Below are 26,504 nucleotides of genomic sequence, written 5' to 3' on the forward strand. Positions count from 1 at the left end.
TGGAAGTCAGAAAGCAACAAATTGAGATTTTATGTTGGAGCAAACTTCCTAATAATCAGAACTATGCAAAAGAAGAATGAGCTGACTCAGGCCAAGAGCGGGTAACAATCTGGACTTGGAGCCAAGAAGCTGTGGTTTCCACTCCTGCTTCTGTAACCATAGATAAGTCACTTCACCTTCTCAATCTCAGTTTTCTCATCTGTAGAATGAGAGTGCATAACAAGATGGTTTCTAAGGGCTCTTCTAGCTCCAAATATATTAGTGTTCCTCCTCACTGAAGAAGGTCTTCAACCAAAGAATGAATGAGCACTTGCAGGGTTGTTGTAGAAGGAAATCTCTTCATGCATGATTGGACTAAATAGTTTCTGAAGTCCATTCCAGCTCCGTAATTCTGTACGAGTCTTTCTGTTCTGTTGCCATGCCTAATAAATTATGTTGTACTTTGCTGCCATTAAACAAAAATTCACAAGTTCTATACCCTATTCTTGGAACAAAGATCAATACTGAAAAACTTCTTCATTAAGAGCTATGCTACATGTAAAATCTGTATCAGATTGCTTGCCATAAGTGGGGACAGGGGCAGAAGGATGATCAGAAGAAGGGAGAGAATTTGAAACTCAAAACTTTTCAAAAATGAATGTAAAATTGTTTTCACATGTAATGGGGGAGGAAATAAAACATTGTTTTAAAAAAGAACTGTGCTATTATTTTCCCTGTTTATTAATCTTGTAAAGCATCAATTTTCTATTTATTTCTATATGCAACTTAGTATGTTTTATGGAAATAATAAAAATAGCATTTCTGTAGCACTTCGATGTTGCCCAAAGCCTTTACATATGTGATGTCCCTTGATCCTCACAAGAACACTGTGAGCTCAGTGCTACAGTTATCCTCATTTTACAGAAAAGGAAACTGAGGCTCAGACAGATGAACCGATTTTCCCAAGATCATAAAACTATTAAGTGTCTGAGGCAGCTTTAAACTCGGGTCTTCCTAACTCATAAGTCCAGAGTTCTATCTATTATAGCATGCTGGGTTTCTATAAGCTTTTCAATTTTGCCAATTCTGATACATCTAGAGAGATAGGATTGTCATGTGCCAATGTAACACTGCTGTGTATGGCATAGATGATCAAAAAAAATTGCAGGGTTTGTCAAACATGAATTCTTGTGAGAATCCCATCCACATACAAAACTCAATCCTCTCTTTATCTGCTGGGGTGTCAAGAAATGAAATCAAATGAAAATGACTTGTGCTAAGCACAGTGGGGATCATCAAAGCCTCAAGATGAAAAAAAAAACACCAAACCTCTGCCCAAGCACAAGCTCCTCCATTTGTCCATCTCACAAACCCAAGCATGATCCTTTTCTTGTATCTCTGACACTGAATTCACAAGAGCAAGTTCGAACAGTAGGATTAGTACTTCAGCTATTAAGGGCTCATTACTGAACCTGAATCTCTTCTATAAAATGTGTCTTGGCTAGAATGAGACATCCATAATTATGTACATCCCCTTGCAGATAAAGCAAAAGAATTTGAACAGTTTGAAAGGGGCCTTTTTAAAATACAGTAGCCTACATTAAAAAATATAAAGCACCATGCTTCTCCTTCATCAGGATATAACTGATCACATTTTGGGGAATCCATTTCCTAAAGGAAGAACTTTTAGTTTTCATTGGGAAATTCCACATGATTTGTTCTTTCCTCCTCCAAAACTTAAAAAATCAAATGTGGGAACTGAAAATACACATAGTGAAACAGAATCAAAGTCTACCACTAGGCATAAATTAACTCCTTAATAATGGCTAGACTCAGGACAAGCCTCAAATACAAATGTGGTATATGTGAAACCAGAGCTGAGGCATTTTGCCTCCTACCTTTCCAGGATCCCTATTCTCCTTCACACCTCATACCCAAACATTATGCTACGGTTGCTCACGATCCCTCAAACAGACTTGCCTTCTCCAGGCAATAGGCCTGTCCTAGAGATCTCTCTTTCTTTCTACTATAAAACAACTTGTTCTCTTGTTTTCTTGATGAAAAAATTCTGATAAACTAAGCCACACTAAAGCAGAGGTGATTTAGCAAGTTTTAAAATAAATACTTAAGGAAATGGTCTTTACAGTCTATCGCAATCTTCTTATGTCCAGATTGTGTCAAATTCTGGTCTAGCTTGATGATAGATGATAAGAATGTCCAAATGACAGTGTGTGGACGAAAACAATGAAGTCTTCTGTAGAAAAGGCAGGATGATTTGAACTGTTTGACAAAGGCCCTTGTACGAGAGAGATTAGATTTGTTCTGCTTGGCCCCAGAGAGCAGAAACTGGAGCAATAGGTGGAAGCGAGGAAGAAACACATTTAGGCTCCCTATAAGGGAAAAACTTCCTAACAACTAGTACTGTCCATAAGTGGAAAGGATGATGGCCTTGGGAAGTAGTAGGGTCTCCCCCTCAATGAAATCTTCTGGCAGAGGCTAGATACCACTTGTGGGAAATGATGATGGGCAGGCCTCGAATGGCCTCTGAAATGCCTTCCAGTGCTGAGAATCCAAGATTCTGGGATAGGGTTCACCCTCTCAGGAGAACTTGCATCTTAATGGTATCTGAAGCCAATGTCAAAACAAGACTTTAGGGACTATATTAGGAGGTCATTTAAGAGACGTGGTCCAGGGAAGGCCTTTTGGGACTCCTCAATCACACAGAATTGCCTAATTTGCACATCCTCAAAATTCTCTTCCTGTAGGGACCCTCCTTGCTAGTCTTCTCCACTTCTATACATGGATAAAATACCACCACGAGCATCTTTGAAGTCTTCTATACCCATATGTGAAAATTAGAAATAACAATAATGAAAAGTATTAGGTTGACCCATTGAACATATTAATTTAAAGACAAAGAATTTCAAAATGGAAATTTTAAAATTCCCCACATAACCCAATCCAAAGTCAACCTCAGGCTATCTAGGGCTCTGGGCTAATTAGATTTCCCATGTTTGGAATTTTTTTTTTTTTTACAAAATTTTGAATATGGAAAAGTTTGTAAAATTGTCAGTGTAGAGGCTGCTGCCAAACAGCAGGTGCCAGAAATTCCATTGCTCTCCTCCCCATTAAGTAAAACTGCCAAGTTGCCCATCACTCTAATTATCACCTTGTGCACTTCCAGAGAAAATTAAAAGTAATTCCAACTTAATCAGGCTCCTGGCGATAAAATGGTCAAAAGAACCTGACATTTAAAAGCTAGCATTGAAGGACTCTCTTTTAGTTAAGATTTTCCTCGGTAATAGTAGGGAAGTAGGTCCGTTTAAATGCTTTTTATTATGCCGTCAATCCAGTCTATTACTGCTACTTGAAATTTCTTCCTTCACCTCACTCCGGTTTGGCCATGGGTTTGAGAAACATTAGCCCCCAGCAGGGCAAACCAGGAAGTTTTTCCCTACTGACCAAGGTCCCATGTAGTTGGTTGTTTTTTTTTTTTTTTGGGGGGGGGGGCTGGTGGTGGTGCCGTATTCTGTTTTTTGTTTTTTTTTGCCTTCATCATTATAGCACCGAGTCCTGGAGATGGAGCTGAGCTACACAAGAGAGTTCAGCCCTTACACTGAGTCACGTATCTGGATTGCCGGCTGGCCTAACTAGGACACCTGTGAGAGTTAACCCTGGAGAGGTCCCCACCCAGAAATGGTAGCATCAACTGGTGCTTTTAGGTGTAATCAGAGATACCGTTCTGGGTGCCGGTGACGCCCAAGGGATCTTCTCCTCATAATCCAGACTGTATCTGTACTTCAAGGTTACCTCGGCACTGGACAATGCTATAACTAGGTCAGGGGCATAGAGCCTTTGCCCCTAGGGAGATCGGAAAGGGAAGAGATTTGAAACAGAGAGACCAATTGGGAGGCTATGGCAATAGGCCAGGGAGAGGCGATGAGGGCCTGAACTAAGGTGGTAGCAATGTGACTACAGAATAGAGAACAGATGTAAGAGAGGTGCCATGTCTGTAATAATTAGGGCAGGGGCTGGGGAAAGGGGCAAGGCCCTCTCTTGCTGGCACCAATCAGGGCCTGGCATTGAGGTGGTCGTGGGCACAATAACATAAGGAGGGGAAGTGCTGTACACCTAGATTCCTTAGGATGCAAGGAAGAAGCACAGGATATGGTAGTCACTTTCCTGAGGTCAGCAGCCTTGTCCATAACCACCATGGTGGGAGATGAGGGTTGAGGTGATGGCAGTAAGAGTTGCCCAAGCTCAAAAGGCCAAGTAACAACAGGAACCGGAACTAGGTAGGTTGGGATGGATGCGGGAATGCCACGATGGCTCTTCCTATGAAGACCTAATTCTTTATGCCAGGGATCACATTCATGAATACATATTTTTTACAACACAGTTCTTGAAAGCCTTTGCTTCTCATATGAGATCAGGGTATCTGAACACCAAGTATCAAAGCTGACGGCTTCATTGCTCACCAGGAAGTCAAAGGATAATACAGAGCTGACCTACATCATCCCCTTATCCTGATGTGGGCACACCTGGAGGCATACTCATAACATGAAAAATGCATGGAGACGATTTTAACAACATGCTAGGGAAAGACACCCTACTGGGCCTCACTTCCATGTATGTTGCTGCTATGTCCCTCCATTTAGCTTTCTACAATATGCCACCAACTCTTGGCTGTTGTACTACATTCTATCCCAGTCCTAAAGACCAGAGTTTGGATTTGTCTTTTTCATCAAAGATTACTCATTTCGGATTGAGATGCCCGGATTTTAGACATGGAAAGATGTTACCTCACCCAGGCTCTGTGGCTAGAGTCAGGCCTGGAGTTGGGGTTCAAATCTGGCCTCTGACACTTGCTAGTTGTGTGGCCCCGGGCAAGCCACTTAACCCCCAGTGCCTAGCTGTTACCATTCTTCTGCCTTAGAAATGCTACTCAGTACAAACTTTAATACAAAAGGTAAGAGAGACAGACAGACAGAAAACCTGAGTGACTATCTAAAAGAGCCCCAGGATGCAGCCTTTGAATGAGAATAAATGTTTACCTGAAATCTTAGAATGCCATTACAAGTTACTCTTGAAAGCCCATTTATCAGATTATAATGTAATAGTGTAATAATAATTCATGTTTATGAGAACTTCAGGATTAAGAAAACATTTCACATACATAATTTCATATGGTCCTTGCGATGAACACAAGAGGTGGGTGCTATAATTATTACCAATTTGTACCAATAAAACTGAGGTTCAGAGGTCGAGTGACTTGTCCTATGTGACAATTCTATGTTCTCTCTCTTGTCCGGGGACTTTTACTCTATGATTGTTCAAATCCTCTCCCCCACTCTGAATTGCATAGAGATTCAAACAAAACACTGACAACCAATATGTTCAATAGCAGGTATTCAAAATGAAAAGGGAAAAGCCCAAGCCCTAAACCAGGTTGGTTAGTCCACACTGACAGACATTTGACCTCTTCCACTTTTCATCCAGATTCTTTGGTAGCACACAGGCCTGACAAAATGGAAAACCTTGGCTTGGAAAAAGAATTAAGGTCCAATCTTGTTAAAAGTGAGAAGCCTGTATCACTCATTTGTGCGGAAGGCAGAAGGGGGGTTGGTTCCATCTTTAATACTGACCACTCTTTCCTACTCCCAACCAGGGAATGATGACACAGGACACAAGCTAAGTCCAATGCCCTATGCCCACAGGAGAAAGTGACAACATCTACTCACTTCCCTTTTACATGGACCAAAGTTGGGGGCAAAGTAACTAAGGCCCTATGCTCCTGGCCTTTCCATGGTAGCAACGCCCCTTTAAGACCACGAGCATTATAATTCATTTGCTGCCCATTACTATCCCTCTAGCTAGCCAACTATCATCTGTTATTCTCCCTATTTCTATACTATTGAATCACTGGGCACTTGGCAAGTTATCTTCAATAACCAATTCCCATTCTTTTATCCCCGCCCTCCTACTTAACCTGATCCAACTCATGTCCTATTTCAACCTCGTCCACATCTTCCCCAATGCCCTCTGGAATTCTGCTTCCATAGTAAATGGACTTTCCTTCATTTGGAACCTCTCTATTTCCCATTCCTTCCATCTCCTATCCTTCACTGAAACCAGGCTTCTCCTTGAATTCACTGCATCCCTGGCAATCCTTCTCTAGCACTGGCTGTATCAATAACTCTCCTCTATCCCTGACACACTTTTCTGGAGGCAGACTAAGAATATTCCTTGATTTCTACAGCCATTTCTGGAATTTCCTTTTGCTGTCATACTATTATTCAACAAACTTCCTTCAGCATTCACTGTATCTACTCATTCCTACATTGGCAAGAGAGTACCTGAGGCAGCAGAGGCCAGAGCAGGATGCCTGTCCAGGCCAGGCCCACTTAGCAGTGGCAGAGAAGCAGCAGAACAGAGACCAAACCAGTACCCAAAACAATGGGGGAACTGGTAGCACAGGATGCTGAATATAGCTAGACAAAAAGAGTGCATACCATCCCAGAGCAAGACAGCAAGGTCACCTCCTCAACAGTCACACCATGAGGAATAAGGGTATCTGGGCCTACCCCAAGGACCAGTGAAGAGGACTCTGCAAGCTTGGAGCAGTGTGCCCACTACCCCAAGAAAAGAGACTAGCCTCAAAAGAAGCATAAGGTAATGAGAAAAAAAAACGAACAAAACACACACCCACATATATAAAACCTTGACCTTAGAAAGTTACTTTAATGACAGGGAAGACCAAAATACAAACAGGAGAAGACAATAGTGCCAAAAAATTAACACAAGAAGCCTCAAGAGAAAGTGTGAAAAGATGTTAGGCCAAAAAAGAACTACTAGAAGAACGTGAAGAGTTAAAAAAAAATAATAAAAGGATTCACAGAAAAACATCTGGGAACAGGAAAAGGCTAAAAAGGAAAGAGAGAAGAGTAAACAGGGGGAAAATAAGATGGAGGGAAACATACAATTAGTAATCATTATTGTGAATGTGAATGGGATGAACTTACCCATAAAACAGAAAAGGATAGGAGAGTGGATTAAGGACCAGAATCCCACATTGTCTTCAAGAAACACATATAAAACACATAGTCATAGACACTGTAAAAATAAGAGGCTGAAACAGAATCTACTATGCCTCAACAAAAGTTAAAAAAAATAAACAAGGGTAGTAATCATGATCTGAGACAAAGCAAAAGTAAAAATTGATCTAATCAAAAGATATAGAGATAAGAAAAGAAATTACATTATGATAAAAGGCACCATAGAAAATCAATATTAAACATATATGCACCAAAATCAGGAGAGAGATTAATAAAATTGAAAGTAAGAAAACCATTGGTCTAACAAATAGGCAAGGGGCTGGTTTTATGAAAAATAAATAAAATGGATAAAACACTGGTTAACTTTGTTAAAAAAAAGAAGAAAACCAAATTACCACTATTAAAAATGAAAAAGGCAAAATCACAATCAATGAAGAATAGATTAAAGCAATTATTGGAAGTTATTTTGTCCAATTATATGACAATAAATCTGACAATCTAAGGAAAATAAATAAATGCATACAAAAATAAATTACCCAGGTTAACAGAAGATCAAATTGAATACTTAAATAACTCCATCACAGAAAAAGAAATTGAACAAACAATCAAAGAACTCTCTGAGAAAAAGACGCCAGGGAACTCTAGTACTACATACACTATATGGAAAAAATAGGGGAAAGGGGAATCCTTCCAAATTCTTTTTATGAAACAAATACAGTATTGTTACCTAAATCAGGAAGAGCTAAAAAAGAAGGAAAAAACTATAAATCAATCTAATGAACATTGATGCAAATATTAAAAATAAAATGCTAGCAAGAGGATTGTCACTATGTCACAAGATTTATATATAGGGACAGTTCAATATTAAGAAAACCATCAGCATAACTGAACATATCAATAGCAAAATCAACCGAAACAAAAGGATTATTTCAATAAATGCAGAAAAAGCATTTGACAAAATTCAACACTCATTCCTTATTTTTTTAAAAAATTAGAAACCACTGGAATAAATGGAACCTTCATCAAAGTGATAAATGGCATTTATTTAAAACTATCAGCAAGCATTATTTGTAATGGGGATAAACTGAAACCCCTCTCAACAAGATCAGAGTTAAGCAAGGATGCCCATTATCACCATTCTTATTTAATATATATAGTACAAGAAATGCTCACTATGGCAATCAGAACACACAAAGAAATTGAAGGAATTAAAACAGGCAATGAAGAAAGAAAATTACTACTCTTAGCAGATAATAAAGTGGTATACCCAAAGAATCCTAGAAAATCAACTAAAAAAACTAATAGAAATACTAAACAACTTCAGTAAAGTTGCAGGATACAAAATAAACCCACATAAATCATCAGCATTTCTATTTACCACCCAACAAAGTCCAATAGCAAGAGATAGAAAAGAAAATTCCATTCATGATAACTCTAGACAATATAAAGTACCTGGGACTATAAACACTCTTCGCACAAATAAAGTCATCCCTAAATAACTGAAAAACATGAATTGTTCATGGATAGGTCAAATGCTAAACCTACTTAAATTAATTTACCTATTTGGTGCCATGCCAATCAAATTACCCCAAAATTTCATAGAACTAGAAAAAATAACTGAACCAAGTTCATCTGGAAGAACAAAATGCCAAAAGAAGTGGTAATCATTAAAACAATCTCATACTGGCTAAGAAAAAAAAAGTGGTAGACCAATGACATTATTTAGTTAATCAATACATGGCAGTTTATATCCATAGAAACTTAGTGTTTAGTAAACCCAAAGATCTATGATTTTAGGGAAAGACTCACTATTTGACAAAAATTGCTGGGAAAACTGGAAGGCAGTATGGCAGAGATTAGGTGTTGATCAACAAACATCTCACACCAAACACCAGGATAAAGTAAAACTGTATACCTGGTCTAAAAATAAAGGATGACCCCATAGATAAATCAGGGGAACGTGGAAAAGTTTACCCTGTCAGACTTATGGATAAAGGAAGAATTTTAATTTATGACCAAACAAGACATGGAGAACATATGAGAAATGAAATGGATTATTTTGGTTACATTAAATTAAAAAGATTTTGTGCAAATGAAACCAATACAACAAATATTAGAAGGGAAGCAAAAAATGTAAGAAAATTTAATATCAAGAGTTTCTGACAAAAACCTGATTTCTCAAATATATATAGAACTGGGTCAATGTATAAGAATACAAAGCATTTCCTAATTTTAAAAAATGCTCAAAGGATATGAACAGGCGGTTTTCAGAGGAAGAAATTAAAATTATCTATAGTCATATGAAAAAATGCTCCAAATCACTATTGATTAGAGAAGTGCAAATTAAAACTCTGAGATACCATCTCAAATTTACCAGATTGACCACATGATCAAAAAAGGAAAATGACAAATGTTAGAGGGGGTGTGGGAAAATTGGGATACTAATACATTGTTGTAACCAAATGCAACCAAGATTAGAAAGGTAACCAATTTGGAAAAAAAATCTTATACCAAGTATCTCTCTGTCTCTGACAAAGTCTCAAATATACAGAGAACTGAGTCAAATTTATAAGAATACAAAGTATTACCCAATTGAAAAATAATCAAATGATATGAATAGACAGTTCCCAGAGGAAGAGGAAGGAATAGGTGTTCCAAATCATTATTGATTAGAAAAATGCAAATTAAAACAACTCTCAGATACCAACTCACACCTACTAGATTGACTGACATGACCTAAAAGGAAAACAATAAATATTGGAAGGTATTGGGGGAAATTGGGACACTAATACACTGCTGGTTGAAAAGTTAACTGATAAAACCATTTCTAGAGAGCAATATGGAACCAGGCTCAAAGACCCACAAAACTCTGCATGCCTTTTAACTTAGCAATACCACCACTGGATGTATATCCCAAAGAGATCAGAGTTGGTAAAGGACCTATCTGTACCAAAATATTCCAGCAGCTCTTTTTGTAGTGGCAGAGAACTGGAAACTGAGGGGCTGTCCATCACTTGGGAATGACTGAAGAAGTTGTGGTATGGTTGTAATGGAATACTATTGTGCCATAAGGAATGATGAACAAGATGAGTTCAGAAAAACCTGAAAAGACTTGTATGAACTGATGTAAAAGGAAGTGAGTATAACTGGGAGAACAATGTATATGGTAACAGCAATATTATACAATGATCAACTGTGAAGGACTAAACCATTATCAGCAAATCAAGTCTCCAAGATAACCACAAGAGACTCGTGATGAAAATGCCAACCAAAGCCAAGGAATGAACTGTTGGAGTCTGAGAGAGGGTCAAAGCATGCCATCTTCCACTGTTTCCTTCATGAGATCTCTATTGTATGTGTAATATGTGTCTTCTATCATGACATGAGCAATATGGAAATATATATTACATGAAAGTATGGGTAATCTTTATCAGATTATTCACCACTTCGGGAAGGGAAACAAATCTGCTCTATAGTGTCAAAAAACAATTGTCAAAAAGTGGTTCTCCATGTAATTCACAAAATTAAAATAAAATAAAAAAGAAAGGTAAAAGGCCAAAAAGAGTGCTTCTACATGTATCTAAAAAAAATGTTGAGAAAAAAACCAAACACGCAAAAGTATTTAAATAAGAAAAGGTTGGTTCCATAATTGAATAATCTGCCTCTGAAGTGGGCTCCTTCTGACCACTTCACATTAGGCATATCCATTCACTGGCAAGTTTAACCATGAAAATAATAGAGGAAAATCTTATAGAGCTCAAGAGGGCTAGAGAATGTCACTAAGAACTTTAGATTGTGATAGAAGCCTTTGTTGCTTCTGCACTACCAAGACATGAGTTCAAATCCCATCTTAGAAAAATGTCTCAGCTCCACATGGGCAAGTTCTTTAACTTCTTCAAGCCTAAGTTTACAGATATGTAAAATGGAGATAACAAAAGGTTTTTGTTTAATGAGTTAACTTATATAAAACACTTAAAAAATCTTAAAGTACCATATAAATGTTACTGGTTGCTTTGTTATTATTTTCTCAGTGCTAGCTTTTATTATCTAATGTCTTTAAAGCTTTAAGGTTTGCAAAGCATTTACATACATCTCACTTGATCCTCACAACAACCTTGCAAGGTAGATGCCATTATTATGACCATTTTAAAGATCAAAAAACTGAGATAAAAAGGGGCAAATAGACTTGCTCAGGGTCACACAGCTAATAACTGTCCAAAACTGCATTTGAATCTCAATGTTCTTGATACCATGTCCAAGGTTATAACATATGTACCTTTTATCTTAGAGATCATCTAGTCTAGCTCTCTTCATTTTATAGATGAGGAAACTGAGGCCTAGGAAGTTCAAGGTCAAATCCAACACAAGAAGTAGAATAGACAAGATCTAGATCCAATTATCCTGGCTCAAAATCCTCCATCATTGTTTGTGCCACAAATACCTTCGAGTATATTCCTACAGTCCTCATATGGCTATTCTACATATGCTCTTCTCTCTTCAAACCTCCTACCCCAACCTCTCAGTAGAGACTCTTGCCTCCATCAGTCAATAAGCCACCAAAAAAGGGCCTATTATGTGCCAGACACTATGTTAAGAATAGGTTTTTCTCCCTATAATTTAGTTTTTGTACCAAAACATCTTCATATACTCAAAATGTGATATATTCTTCCTTTGCTTTTAAGTAACCTATTTTTAAAACTGGAGAAAATATAAAGTCTAATATAAGGAAATACGTTAGTTTCCAAAGCACAAATTCTAGTCTCTGGACAGAAATCACCTCCTGGCGGTATTCAATAAAAATGTGTTTGTCTCCAGTAGGAAGAGACTCCTGAAATCAAACTCTTTAGGGCTTACTGATTAATATACAAACCATCAGGAGGACCACATGAAAAGGAGGCAACAGAGGCTGTGCCCTTCAGCTCTGCCAACTCTTCCAATTTCTTAACAGTCTCCCCTGGTCGCTGTGGGAAAAGGAGGCACCATCTGGCCAGACTATATCATTCCACCTCTTGACTGATGCTCCATACACACAGGTATGGCCACTGAAATTTTTTTTCCTCATGAAATGTACTCGTTGTTAAAATAAGCAGAACTCAAGAATTCCTACCAGTATCTAAAATGAAGGTATAGAACAGAGGGGCCAAACATGAGACTAGCCTCAAAAACAGATTAAAAAATAAAAGGGAAATATTTCACAGAAAGAGACAAAAATACAAAAGGACACAAATGATGTTAATCTGTGGTTTTCTAAGACAATCAATGAGAATCCCACCCTCTCCTTATGAGTAGGGAGTCCAGCTGCTGTGACTGCTCAATGGACATCAACAAACAATACCATTACTCGGATGCCAAGCCCCCTCATGCCCCTGCATTAAGGGCTCTACTTCTCTTGCTGGGTATAATGTATGTCTATGTTTCTACTGTTTCCTTCCAGATTCAAGTCAACAAACACTTGAAACACATTTACTAAGCATGAGGTTTTGTGTCAGATGCTGGGGTTACAAGGATCAGAGTAAAACAGTCTCTGCCCTCAAGAAGGTTCCATGTATCTGGTGCAAATATACCACCTACACAAATAAACAACAGTATAAATTGTGAAAAAAATTGAAGAGGTAGAAGAGTATCAACTAGTGGGGAGATCTGGGAAGACTTCTCAGAGAGGGTGACAAGTAGGTTGAAACTGGAAGGAAGACAAGGATTCCAGTGAATGGTCTGTGCAAACATATGGAGCAAGAGATGCAATAAGTTCAATGACCATTAAGCAAAACAGTTTGGTTTGCATGAAGAGAAAGCGAAGGGGAGCAGAATGAAACGAGTTCAGAAAAGTAGGCGGGAGCTGCTCCGTGTTGGATTTTAAGTATTAAATTAAGAAACTATATGGTACCATCAAGGTATAGGTATGTATTGTGTTAATAGAAAGTTTATTGTTCATTTTCCAATAAATAAATGGTCAAAGGATATGAAGAAATCATTCTCAAAAGAATTTCAAACTGAAGGCCACTCCATGAAGAATACTCCAAATCACAAATCGAAAGAGAAATGCAGAAAACAATCCTGAGGTTTTGCCTCTTACTCAGCCAGATTGATAAAGATGACAAAGAATGGAATAGTCAATCTTAGGAGGGGTTTTGGCAAGATGGGCACACTAATGCATTGGTGGTGGAGCTGTGAATGAGACCAGCCATTTTAGAAAACAATTTGGAATTAGACTAAGAAAATGTGCATACCTTTTGACCTAGAGATTCCACTAGTAAGGATTAAACCCAAAGGGAGTCATAGATAAAAAGAAAGTCTCCACATATCCCCAAATCGTTAGTGACATTTTTGAGATAGCAAAGAAATGGAAACGAAGTAGACACTCATATATTAAGGAATGGCTAAATAAATTATGGTACTTGGTTATGTGTAATGGCATATTACTGTACTATAAGAAATGATGAATATGATAGAAAGACAATTGGTGCAAAGTAAAATAAGTAGAGCCAAGAAAATAATATATACAATGACCACAACAAAGTATATTGAAAGAATGTGCGGAACACTATGGAAAATGTCAGATTTTTTTCAAGGTGTTGATTTTGCTGAATTTCTTTCTCCTCCTCTGTTTTAAAAAATTATTTGTTATAGGGAATGGATCTCTGAGAAGGGAAGGGGGAATAATGGCCGGGGTGGGGGAGGATCCGGATGCAATAAATCAATACAAATTTGTTTCTAAAAAAAAAGTGGCCTCTGCTGCCCACAAAGATAATTGGACAGGTCAAATGATGAATGAGCAAATGAACAAATGAATGATTGAAAAAAAAGTATTTATTATTGTTGTTCAGTCATTTTAGTTGTATCCTATTCTTCCTGATACCATTTGGGGTTTTCTTGCCAAAGATACTGGAGCGGTTCATCATTTTTTCCCCCGGTTCATTCTATAGATGGGGAAACTGTAGCAAACAGGGTGAAGTGAGTTGCCCAGGGTTACACAGATAGTGTCTAAGGGCAGATTTGAACTCATGTCTTTCTGACTGCAGGCCCAACACACTTCTCACTGCTTCACCTAGCTGCAATATATTGTATATGTACTGATCACATGTTCAGAATCTCCAGAATGACTCTCTTCCAAGAATATTAAATCAAAGACTCCTAGCCATCTTAGCCTCCCGCTACTGCTTCTTTCCCAAGATTTTGTTAACACAAGTAACTTGGCACTTGCATGTTCCTCCTTTTCAAAAAATTATAAGAATTCCTTTTTCTGTAATTCAGTGGAAATCCCAGTACTATGATTCTGTGAGTCTTCTCAGATTATAGAATCTGTATGTTTGATTAAAGACCTATCATCATAACCACTTTGGTAGTTTTGCGTCTTTTCAGGTTAATGATATGTTCAAAAAATATAATGGAAGGCAAAGATGGCACTAGCTCCTGGCACAAGAAGGGGCTCATGTAAAAGAAAAGTAGGGATTCTAAGAGGCAGATGTGAGGAAGGAGTGAATTCCAGAGACTGAAGACAGGTTGTGTCAGGCACACAGAGATGGCAGATGGAACAATGCATATGAAAAACAGCACCCTGTATTTTGTAGGTCTGGGGAAACCCCAGGACTGAGGTTCTGTGCGGCATTCCAGTGGTTCCCAAACTTTTTTGGTCTACCACCCGCTTTCCAGAAAAAATATTACTTAGCCCCCCTGGAAATTATTTTTTTTAAATTTTAATAGCAATTAATAGGAAAGATAAATGCACCTGTGGCCATCACCACCCGCCTGGATTGCTGCAGCATCCACCAGGGGGCGGTAGAGTCCACTTTGGGAATCACTGAGATAGATCTTCTACCTCAGTTAAAGACCTTTATCATAACTACTTTGGGAACTCTGTCTTTTTTTAGGTTAACCCAAGTCAGGAGATCTCTGTGATCACAGAGGCTGCAACAGGACCCTATGATAATTATTAGTATATAGTTTGTGTATATGACTGGAATTAGGGTCATGTGACCTGCTGTATTCAGCATACATGTTCATGTGACTTACACTGAGGTCATCTGACCTGATTCCCATAATTCATATATGGTCACATGATCTGTAATAGTCATTTGACCTGCTGCAGTTAGGATACATGGTCATGTGACTTACGCTGAGGTCATCTGACCTGATTCCCATAGTTCATGTGGTCACATGATCTGCATCAAATCATTTGACCCGCTGCATTCAGGACACATGGTTATGTGAGCTGCATTAAGGTCATGTGACCTGATATAGCCAGTGTGTGAGGTCATTTCAGGCCCAAAAGGTCATACAACAAAGTAGCCTAGCTGAAATTTAGGCCAGTTGAAAACTTCTAAAGACATCCTAGAGCAAGCTCAGAAAAGGAGATTCCTCCTGAGAACCATCACCTCCTCCCTCTCCCAGTTAATTTAGATACCTTTTTTTCTGACTAGTTACTTCCTTTTGTGGAAACCATATGTTTTTTGAACTTAGAACAAATGATTTAAGAGGTTAGTTTTATTAAACGCAAACAGAAATTAATGAGGTTTTCTAAATGAAAATCAATGCAATATATTATTCTTTTATTTAATTTAAACTTAATTCAGTTTTAGTATAATATTTAATGGAAATGATTAAGCACAATAGCAGAGCAATTTATCATATCCTACTTCAGAAGACCTCCAGTTGCAGGGGCGACCTAGGAAGACTACTAAAACATCCCTCAAGTAGGCAGTAAGGGAAAAACAGTCCCAGGGGGAGCCTCAGTGGGGAGATGAGAGATTGATGACAAAGGTGGTGGAGAATGAAGTTCAACCAAATGCTGACTGCAACATCCAAATGTTCCTTCTCAGCATTCCCCTGGTGAAGTCTGTGCCAGCTACTGCTGCTCCACCCATTCTCTGGGCAATAATCCTGGCCCTGGCAATTTAAACCTTTCAGATTCTTAAACATGTACAATTAATCTGTTTGGCTGACAACTGTTAAGGGTTGTGTGTGTGTGTGTGTGTGTGTGTATGTGTGTGTGTGTGTGTACGTGTGCACGCGCACAAGAACACACCAACAAGTATCAGGTAGAAATCCCTCGAGTCCTCAGATATAGACTTAGATCTGAAGCCACATTACCCACCCAATACTCATAAATAACGTGACTTTTGCTTAGTTATTTTTTAATTGAGTTAAGTTCCAGCACTGTGAATATTATCATTAAAGTGGGAAGAGAAGAGGAAGGCATGAACAAACGACTGAAAGCTTAGAGCTAGAGACAAAAGAAAATGGCACGACTGACTCCAATACTCCAAGAGTTGATCTATGTCCCCCAACAAACTAAACCTGGCGCTGAGTGTACTCAGTCCATCTCAGAAAGGTTGCCCTAAGCTTGGAAGTGTCTTCGACATCACCATCTGTGCAACAAGGAAAGGGAAAAGAGAACACATTGAAGGATGCCCTTCAGAGTTTCCCTGTGGACAATGAGGCAAATGGAAGTCGAGAGATTCAGTAATTACATCTAGAACATGAATCGCCAACAAGGTTCTGTCTCTCAGAATTACTCCATTCCAGGTGTGTTCATCTTTAAAAAGCCCCTTCTTGAGTGGCTTCGCCCAGATCCTGGCGAAGAGTTTGCGGGGCCCAGTACCGAGATCCCTGCAAAAGACCATGGCCAAGGCTGCAGTGGTGTGGGCAGCTCCAAGAAGAGAGGACTGGAAGCCCCTGGTGCTCTGAGAAGGAGCCCAGGCCTCAGACAAGCTGAGGCCACCCCTGGAGGCCATGAAGTCTCCGGATTGCGGGGCAGGCTGGGCCGCTTCGCACCTGCTACACCATATCCTTCTTTGCTGCTACTGCTGCCTGAGTTTCTCACTACCCCTTGCAGTAGGAGGAAGAAAGGGGACCGAGCCTGACACGGTTTTTCCAGCCATTTCCCCACATCCACCTTCTATTTTGAGACCCTTTTCCGGAGAGGTGCTTTTCCGCGGTCCGCTATACCTCCTAGGATGAAATCCCTTTATGGGTGAAAAAAGCTGTCCCCTGGAATTAGGAGGAACCCCTGACTTTGTAATCCCAGCTTTGATGCATGATGTAGAATCACAGAGACACATAGTGAACTATCATTTTACAACAGAAAGGATTTTGGAAGTCTTTTCATCTAAGTCCTTCATATTACATAGGAGAAAACTGAGATTTAAAAAAAAAATTACCCAGGGTACATAGCCGGAAAGCATCAGAGGCAAGATTCAAACCCAGGTCTCACCAACTTCGAGTTCAGCTCTGTATCCACTACTCGGAACTCTGTATCATCTGGCAAATGGGCATGATAAAGCACAACAACAAAAGCTTCATTAAACAAAAATTTTTTCCCCAAGAATGTGTGCGAGTTCCTGTAGAGAATAAGATTATGGTGGTGTCCAGCTGTGTCTGACTTTTTGTGACCCTCTGAAACATACTGTTCGTGGGGTTTCCTTGACAAAGTTACTAGAATAGTTTGCCATTTCCTGCTCTAGTGTATTAAGGCAAACAGGTTAAGTGACTTGCCCAGGGCCACACAATTAAGGTCTAACTTGGGTCTTCCAGTGCTCTATCTACTAACCTATCTAACTACATCCTCTAATGATGTAGTTCATGTTGTTTAAAAAATGAATGCTAAATTTATAAGAATGCAGGCCATTCTCCAATTGTCAAATGGTCAAAGGATATGAACAAGAAATTTTCAGATGAAGAAATCAAAGCCAAGAATAATCACATGGGAAAATGTTTTACATCTCTCTTGATTAGAGAAATGCAAATTAAAACAACTCTGAGGTACCTCCTTATACCTGTCAGATTGGCCAATATGGCAATAAAGGAAAATGATAAATGTTGGAGAGGATGTGTTAAATTGAGACAGTAATGATTACTGATGGAGTTGTGAACTGATCCAACCATTATGGAGGGCAATTTGGAACTATTTCCAAAGGGCTATAAAACTACATACCCTTTGATACTATAAAACCACTACTGGGTCTGTATCTCAAAAAGATAATAAAAAAGGGGAAAGGACCTATTTGTACAAAAATATTTATAGCAGCTCTTTTTATAAAGAATTGGAAATTGAGGGGATGCCCATCCATTTGAAAATGGTTGAACAAATTATGATACATGTTGATGATGGAATATTATTGTGCTGTAAGAAATGGTAATCAAGATGATTTCAGAAAAAGCTGGAAAGATCTGCATGAACGGATGCAAAGTGAAATGAGCAGAACCAGAAGAACATTGCACACAATAACAACAATATTATGAAATGATCAACTGTGAAGACTTAGCTCCTCTCAGAAATACAATGATCTGGGACAATCCTAAAAAATATAATGGGAATGATATCCCCCACCATAGGAAGAACTGTTGGAGTCAGAAAGATGAAGATCAAAGCATGCTATCTTTCACATCAGCATATTTTTTGTTTTATTTTGGTGTTTTGGTTTTGTATGAGTGTGCTCTTACAACAATGACCAATATTTGGAAGTGTGTTTTGCATGATAATAAAAATAAATTTAATGCTAGAAGCCAATATATAAATAAATAAATAAATAAATGAAATGCCCTTTCTTCTCAGCTAGATGTGTCTATCAGATGTACAAGATGCACATAGCTGATTGGATAAACGAAAAACGGGCTTGGTGTCCCCCCACCCCAGTTGCCTAGGTGTTTGAATGAATGAACTGAACTAGCCTGTAATTCTAGCATAACATTAAAAGGGGAGTGTTGGTGAACGAGCAAGAGTGTGTGTAAACTTATGCGAGTCACATAACCTTTCTGAGCCTCATCTATAAAATTCAGGGTATAAACTAGATGGTCCCTGCCATTTCTAGGTCCTCTGAAACACCTCTGCTTCAAGGAGATGAAAGGAGAAGAGGGTCTTTTAAGTCAGGATTTCTGGGTTAAATTCATCAGAAGTTAGTATGGGGAAATATCTCATCTGTAAAACAAATAAGTTGGAAAGGATGACTTCTAAGATCATCCCAAACTCTAAGTCGGGAAACTTGGAACTATTTCATACTCTGCACTTCTAAAAAATATGAAATAATCTAAAACCAACCAAATTCTATTTTCCATTTAATCAAAATGGTCACTTATGGATCAACTCATATACTTAAAAGAAAACATGAGAGTTCCATTGTGCTTTGAAAGACAAGAAGATCAGGAATGTGCTGGTAAATACTTAACGTGCTTTTAAGTTTAATCCAAGTTATTAACTTTTTCTCCATCAATTTCTTAAGCTCTGACAATCAACAAAACAGTAAATTAAGCCCTGATTTGTAGCACTGACCCATTTCCAAAGTATAAATGTTCACATGGGAAATTTAACAACTCACTGAGTTCAAGTTGGCTCTAGCACACCCCTGAACAAGGTAATAAAAAGTCAAACTGTCACTTGAAATGTTCTTAAAAATTCACCAGTGGGGGCAGCTGGGTAGCTCAGTGGATGGAGAGTCAGGCTTAGAGACAGGAGGTCCTGGGTTCAAATCTGGCCTCAGACACTTCCCAGCTGGGTGACCCTGGGCAAGTCACTTGACCCCCATTGCCTACCCTTACCAATCTTCCACCATGGAGCCAATACACAGAAGTTAAGGGTTTTTTAAAAAATTCACCAGTGGGCTTACAGGATCCACCTTTTCCCCAGAGTAAGAGGTAACAATTTTAGCAGATATTTATATGAGTCTTTAAGGTTTGCAAAATTGTTTACATTTATTATCTCATTTGATTTTCAAAAAAACCATATAAGATAGCTGCTATTACTACCCAGGGTCCCACGTTTAGTTTCTGAGAGAAACCTGGGAAGACTTTTGAGAACTGATGCAGGGTGCAGTGAGAGGCAGCAGGCGAGCCATTAAAACAATAGCAACAACATTGTAAAGATTATGAGATTGAATAATACATAGAATTACTAACTAGAATTTTTGAGGGCCAAGGATGAGGAATTAGGCCGCCCACCTCTTTACAGAGGGGCTGATGGATTCTGGGTGTCCACAGAGAGACATTTTTGGAGGTGGCCAATGTGAGAACTTGTTCTGCTTGATAATGCATATTCCCTGAAAGATATTTTACCCCTTTTCTTTTTGATGGGAGGCAGTGAAATTAGGAAGAAGACAACTGCTTAAATGAATATTTTTAATATAAAGCCAAGCAGCGTGAGATGGTGAATGTCTTGGACTTGGTGTGAGGAAGACTTCCAGGGAAATCCTGCCTCTGATGCTAACTAGCAACTCTGGCAAATCATTTGAGGGCCCCCAAGGGATTCCCTGAGCCTTAGCTTCTAAATCATAGGAGTTGTTATCTGTGTTGGCGTAGGATATTCCTACATGAATGAAATGACTGTCATACGAATAAAACCTAGGCCTGTAACAAGTACTGGACCACTGAAAAGGAAACCCAGTCACAGGAATGGGGCTACCTGTGTCTTGGCTCTCACTGTCCTCCAAAGGGTCCCAAGAACTGGAGAGCTGTAACGCACCCCTGAGACTTTCTAGGCTAACCCAGACCTGAAAGGCAACCTGACAGGTAGACATCCAGCTTCTGTTTGGCAACCCTCAGTGAGGGGGGAATCCGTTCCCCAAGGTGACCTACATCCCTAGGAGGCAGCTATGCCTGGGAGGAAGGGTTTTCTGGCATGTCACCCTCCGGGTAGTAGCTCACTCACATCTAAAGAAATGGAGAGTGGCTCAGAAATGCAAGGAAAAAGAATGGAGCCCTTGGGTTCAAAACCAAAGTGGAAATGGGTCTTTTGGCTTTTTGTGTTGCAAAACAGCCATCTCTTCCCCATCTCCCCTTCCTAGGGGATTAACGACTTCCTCTTTATTTCCTTCTGGGTTGCTAGATAGATTAGTGTGCTTCTGACTCATTAAACACAAACATTAAACTCCGAAATGCATTCTCAACTTCTCTCCCGAAGAGTGGGAACCAAATTGGATGATCTTTATTGAAGGACATTAATGCATTGCAGAAAAGAAGATTAACTTGTACAAACAATGAACTTCCCCCTTCTCTGTCAATAAATCCCCAGGCCTTGCTTATTGTTGCACTGCTGAGGAGATGCAAGTTAAAGGCAGACAGAGAGAGTCTCCTCCTTAATGAAAGCAGCTTGAAACAGAGGGGCAGTATGGTCAAAAATAATTCCAGAGGAGTTCAGAATAGATAAGTCAATATAGACGGAGGGTCTCCAAAGTCTTGTTAAAAGTTTTAGGCTCTAAGAGCTTAAAGTTAAGGACCCAGGGCCCTACAGGTAGGGAGGACATCCTCTTTATTTATTTATTTATTTGTTTGTTTGTTTGTTTGTTTTTTAAACCCTTAACTTCTGTGTATTGGCTCCTAGGTGGAAGAGTGGTAAGGGTGGGCCATGGGGGTCAAGTGACTTGTCCAGGGTCACACAGCTGGGAAGTGTCTGAGGCCGGATTTGAACCCAGGACCTCCTGTCTCTAGGCCTGGCTCTCACTCCACTGAGCTACTCAGCTGCCCCTTAGAGGACATCCTTTTTAAAAGTGCAGAGGTGGGAGATGAAATGTTGTGAACAGGGGACAGCAAATAGGCCAGTTTGCCTGGAATGTAGTGACTGAAGGGAAGGGCTAAGAAATAAGAACAGAAAGATGGGTCAGAGGCAGACTGTCTGGGGTTCCAAGTGCCAAATGAGAAGCTTATATTTTATTCCTGTAGACAATAGGGAGCCACTGAAACTTCTTGAGTAGGGGAGTTGAATGGGACTTCATAAGTGCTTGATAATGAATGAAAGAATGGATGAATCTAGAAAAAGTTCTTTGAGACCTCAGGACATAAAGTAAGTTCTAACTCATTTGGTACCTCAGGAAATAGAGCCAGGCACAAATTAAATCAGATCCACAAGGAATACCTTGTTCCTGGAAAATGTGGGGCCAGCTACAGTTTTGATAATAAACCACACTGGAGCTAACTGCCCACAATAGCAAGGTAGGTGGTCTTGTTGGTGATCTGTGGGTGGACTGATATGTGCCTGATTTTTCATTAGGAGTGAGATCCCTAAAGCCCAAGGGGGCAGCCATTATACAAAGGTAGAGCCCTGGAAGCTCACTGTCCAGCAAAGTCATTTGCTTGTGGCAAAATCTGACAAAGGAGGCTGTGAGTGGCCACATCAGTGTGTGTGAGGCTTGCAAGCCAGGCTGCTTTGTCTGGCACTGAGATGAAATGAGCCTCCTATCCATGGAACCACATTATACAAGCGCTTTTGATGAGGGAAATCTAAGCAGAGCTTCATGATCAAAACCAGCCGCCACCTGCAGCCTCAGGGTTCCGAGTACACAGCTCTTGTAGAAATCCAAGAATCCTTTAACACCAAAACCCCTACTCGGGGAAAACCTGTGCCTCATTTCAAAGCACAACATCTGATCCCCTTTACATGTGACTGCAAAGGGTTTTTTTTTTTATTATTAAAAAAATTTGCAGAATCGAAACTTAACGATTGAAAAGTAATTTTAGGAACTTCTTCATTTGATATATGGTAAAAAAAAAAAAAAAAAAGAATCTCATTCATCAGAGTGGCTTTGCCAAAGGAACAAGAGTGCCAGCCATGGGAATTAGGAACCAGAGCCCCGACTAGGAAGGCCCTTTTCAGGGCTGGGAAAAGACACAATTTCCTGGAAAGAGACTGAGCCTGTATTTCTATGCTAGGCTTCTCTCAAAACACTCCAAACCATTAGGCATGTTCCAGGACCAGAAAATAAAAAGAAAGGTAACATGACAACAGGAAGCATTTGGATCAGTGATTCCCAAAGTGGGCGCCACTGCCCCCTGGTGGGTGCCGCGATGGCCACACTTTTTTTGTATTACATTCTATTCTGAGTTCAATAAAGTGTCATAATTTCCAGGGGGCGCTAAGTCATATTTTTTCTGGAAAGGGGGCAGGAGGCCAAAAAAGTTTGGGAACCACTGATTTGGATAATCAATTGTGGAATAAAGGCCAGGGCCGTACTGTGGAAAAAATGTTGGATTTGGAATCAAGGAGAAATGGATTCAAATCATGCCTCTATTACTCACTGTGTGACCTTGGATAAGTTTCTTCTCCTCTCTGGCCTTTGGTTTCCTCATGAGATTCAAGTAGATGATAGAAATACTAATAATATATTTATTTCACTTGAGCCTCAAACCTACCCCATGAGGTAGGGACTGTTTCCCCCTTTTTACAGAAGGGGAACTTGAGGCTCAAAGAAGTGACTTGCTCATAGTCACACAGCTAGGACTTGTCAGAAGCAAACTTTAAACTAAGTTCTAAATCTTATACTCTTTCTGCTCTGTCACACAAACCAAAGACTGTTTATATCCCATTCAGAGTTCCGTTACTGCATTCATCTTTATGTTTCAATAGCATTGTGAAATCACAGAGACCCACGGGGAAAGAGCTGTTATATGAGGGTAATACCAGAGAGAAACTTTGCTGGCAAGAGAGGCAGAGAAGGCAATTAAGAGACAATTCAGTTCGTTCATATTCATCAAGCCAATTTCTTCATGGGCTTTCAGAATCAGCTACTACCCACACATTCCTTAAAATAGCACCACTTTCAGAGTTCATAATTCTGTCACTTATTTGAAGAGCTTTTACCATTATTTACCCTCAATAAGGGCATCAGATTTTCTTTGAATTTCTTGTCTAAAATATGGTGAGCCACAAACTCCATAGAAGATTTCTTTGGACAGAATATTGTAGGTCATCCATCATTCAGTACACAATTACATCCCTGGGTTGATGGTGTTCCTCACCACTCAGCGATGGACACATTGACAGTGATGAGGTTGCGGATGTTGTTTTTCATCTGGAGGTCAAAATGCTTTTCAAAACAGCAGTCCACTAGACTTAACCAAAATTCATGGGAAGCCAAGCTACATTATCAATACTTGTACAATAGCTCTTTAGTGACAGAGACAACTGGGTCAAAAACTGGCTGAAAAGTCCCAGGAGAAAGATGGGCACTGGGTTCAAATTTGACCTCAAACACTGAGACCCTGGGCAAGTCACTTAACCCTGACTGCATCACTCTTTTGCCTTTGAAAGGATATTTAGCATCAATCCTAAGACAGGCTAACACTTAAAAAAAGATGTGTATAATCAATCAATAAACACTGATTAATCACTAACTATGCACCAGGCGCTATGCTAAATGCTAGAGATAAAAAACAAGGCAAAGAAGACAGTCCATCTCTGCCCCTAAGGAACTCACAATTGAATGTGGGAGACAAACAAATATGTACAGACAAGTGACATACAGGATAAATAGGAAATAATTAACAGTAGGAAGGTACTAAGACTAAGAGAAGTTGGATAAGGATTCCTTTAAAGATGATGTTTTAATTGGGACTTAAATGAAGCCAGTAGATGGAGACGAGGAGGAAGAGCTTTCCAGGCATGGAGGACAGACACCTAGGGAAAATTCCCAGGGCCAAAAGATGGAGTATCTTGTTTGTGAAATAGCCTGGTCAGTGTCACTGAAACAAAGGGCTTCTAAAGTACCTTTCAAATAAAAAGTTTCCTTTGTGGCCTAGCAAAGTTCTTTCCCCTTAAAAGTTTCCTCAGTGAAGAACTGCAGGAGAGGAAACACAGAAGAAAAACAACTGCTTGAACACATGGGATGAGGTGGACACGATTGGGGATGTAGACTGGAAACTACCACACCAATACAACTATCAATAATATGGAAATAGGTCTTGATCAACGACACATGTAAAACCAGTGGAAATGTGTATTGGCTATGGGGGTGGGGGGAGAGAAAGAACATGAATCATGGAACCATGGAAAAATTTTTTCTAAAAAAAAATCAATAAATAAAAGAGTTTCCTCAGTGAAAACAGTGTCAGATTCAGAGAGGTCTCACAGTACTTACAACTCTTCCATAGCATAGGCTAGAAGAGCATAGCAAGTAGCTAGCATGGCCAATTAGTGAAATTAAGAAATGCCTAGATGGTAAGCTGGCGTGAAACCTTGACCGCAAGTTCATAGGGCTGTCCTTCTGGAGTAGCCTTACCTTGGTGTTCTAAGGATTCAGTCTTACCTCGAGAGGGCACTCTTTCCACAATGCTCAAATGAAATAACTCTTGAGGCCTACCTCAACTTGGGATCTAAGATCCTCTCAGTGGCCAAAGAAATGTGATCTTCAGAAGGGAAACAATTGGTCCCACTGTCAAAGTCTCAGCTCCTTTACATATTTACCTCGATTTTAGGCAGTATATACACACACACAACCTAGTTCCAATTAAGTTTTGTAAAAATGTTCAACTCTAGAAGCCTTCTCGTTAAGATCAGGAGTGAAAGCAAGGATGCCTATTATCACCACTAGTATTCAACTTTGTACTAAAAATGCTGCTAGCTACAGCAATGAGAGAAGAAGAGGTTGAAAAAAAATTAGAATAGGCAATGAAGAAATAAAGCTATCACTCCTTGCAGATGATATGATGGCATACTTACAGAATCCTAGCGAATCAATCAAAACAATTATTGAAACAACAACTTTAGCAAAGTTGCAGGATATAAAATAAACCCATATAAATCAACAGCGTTTCTCTATACTACCAATAAAGGCCCAAAGCAAGAGACAGAAAGAGAAATCTCATTTAAAGTAATTCTAGATATTATAAAATACCTGGGAGTCTCCCTGCCAAGACAAGCCCAGGAACTATATGATCACAATTACAAAACAATTTTCACCGAAAAGATCTAAACAACTGGAAAAACATTAATTGCTCTTGGGTACATCAAGCCAATATAATAAAAATGACAATTTAACCTAAATTAATTTACCTATTCAGTGCAATCAAACTACTCCAAAATTATTTCGTAGAGCCAGAAAACAGTAGCAATAAAATTCATCTGGAAGAACAAGAAACCCAAAATATCAATGAAATTAATGAAAAAAATATGAAGAAAGGTGGGTTGGCTATACAGGATCTCAAACTATATTATAAAGTGGCAATCATCACAACAATCTGGTACTGGCTAAGAAATACGGTGGTGGACTAATGAAATATTTTAGGCATTCAAAACACAAGTAAATGACCATAGTAACCTAGTGTTTGACAAACCAAAAGATCTAAGCTTTTGGAAGAACTCACTATATGATAAAATTGCTGGGAAAACTGGAAATCAGCATGGCAGAAATTAGGCAAAGACCTACACCTCACACCATATACCAAGGTAAAGTCAAAATGGACGCATGCTATAGAACTAAAAGGGGATGCCATAAACAAATTAGGGGAAAACAAAATAATTTATCTGTCAGACCTATGGATAAAGGAAGAATTTATATCCAAACATAACAGACCATTCTGAAAAGTAAAATAAATAACTCTGACTACATTAAATTAAAAAGGTTTTACACAAATGAGACCAACACAACCAACGTTAGAAGGGAAACAACAAACTGGGGAAACATTGATATCACTTCATATCTCTCAAATACATAGAAATTGAAGCCAAATTTATAAGAATACAAAGTATTCCCCAACTGACAAATGGCAAAC

At 39.2% G+C, this 26,504-nt stretch overlaps 1 protein-coding gene across 1 annotated transcript in view; it reads right to left on the reverse strand.

Moving 5' to 3' along the window:
- The window catches only part of LOC123253670 (casein kinase I-like), a 40,987-nt gene extending 34,896 nt beyond the window's left edge, over positions 1-6,091 (reverse strand). Inside the window, exons 1-2 of the mRNA XM_044682824.1 lie at positions 5,969-6,091; positions 3,718-3,840 (exon numbers count right to left, since the gene is read on the reverse strand). Of these exons, the coding sequence (XP_044538759.1) occupies positions 3,718-3,840; positions 5,969-6,091 (246 nt within the window). The remainder of the gene's footprint in view (positions 1-3,717; positions 3,841-5,968) is intronic.
- Between the last annotated feature and the right edge of the window lie 20,413 nt (positions 6,092-26,504).

This window comes from Gracilinanus agilis, chromosome X (genome assembly GCF_016433145.1).
Source record: "Gracilinanus agilis isolate LMUSP501 chromosome X, AgileGrace, whole genome shotgun sequence".
Classification (NCBI taxonomy): domain Eukaryota; kingdom Metazoa; phylum Chordata; class Mammalia; order Didelphimorphia; family Didelphidae; genus Gracilinanus; species Gracilinanus agilis.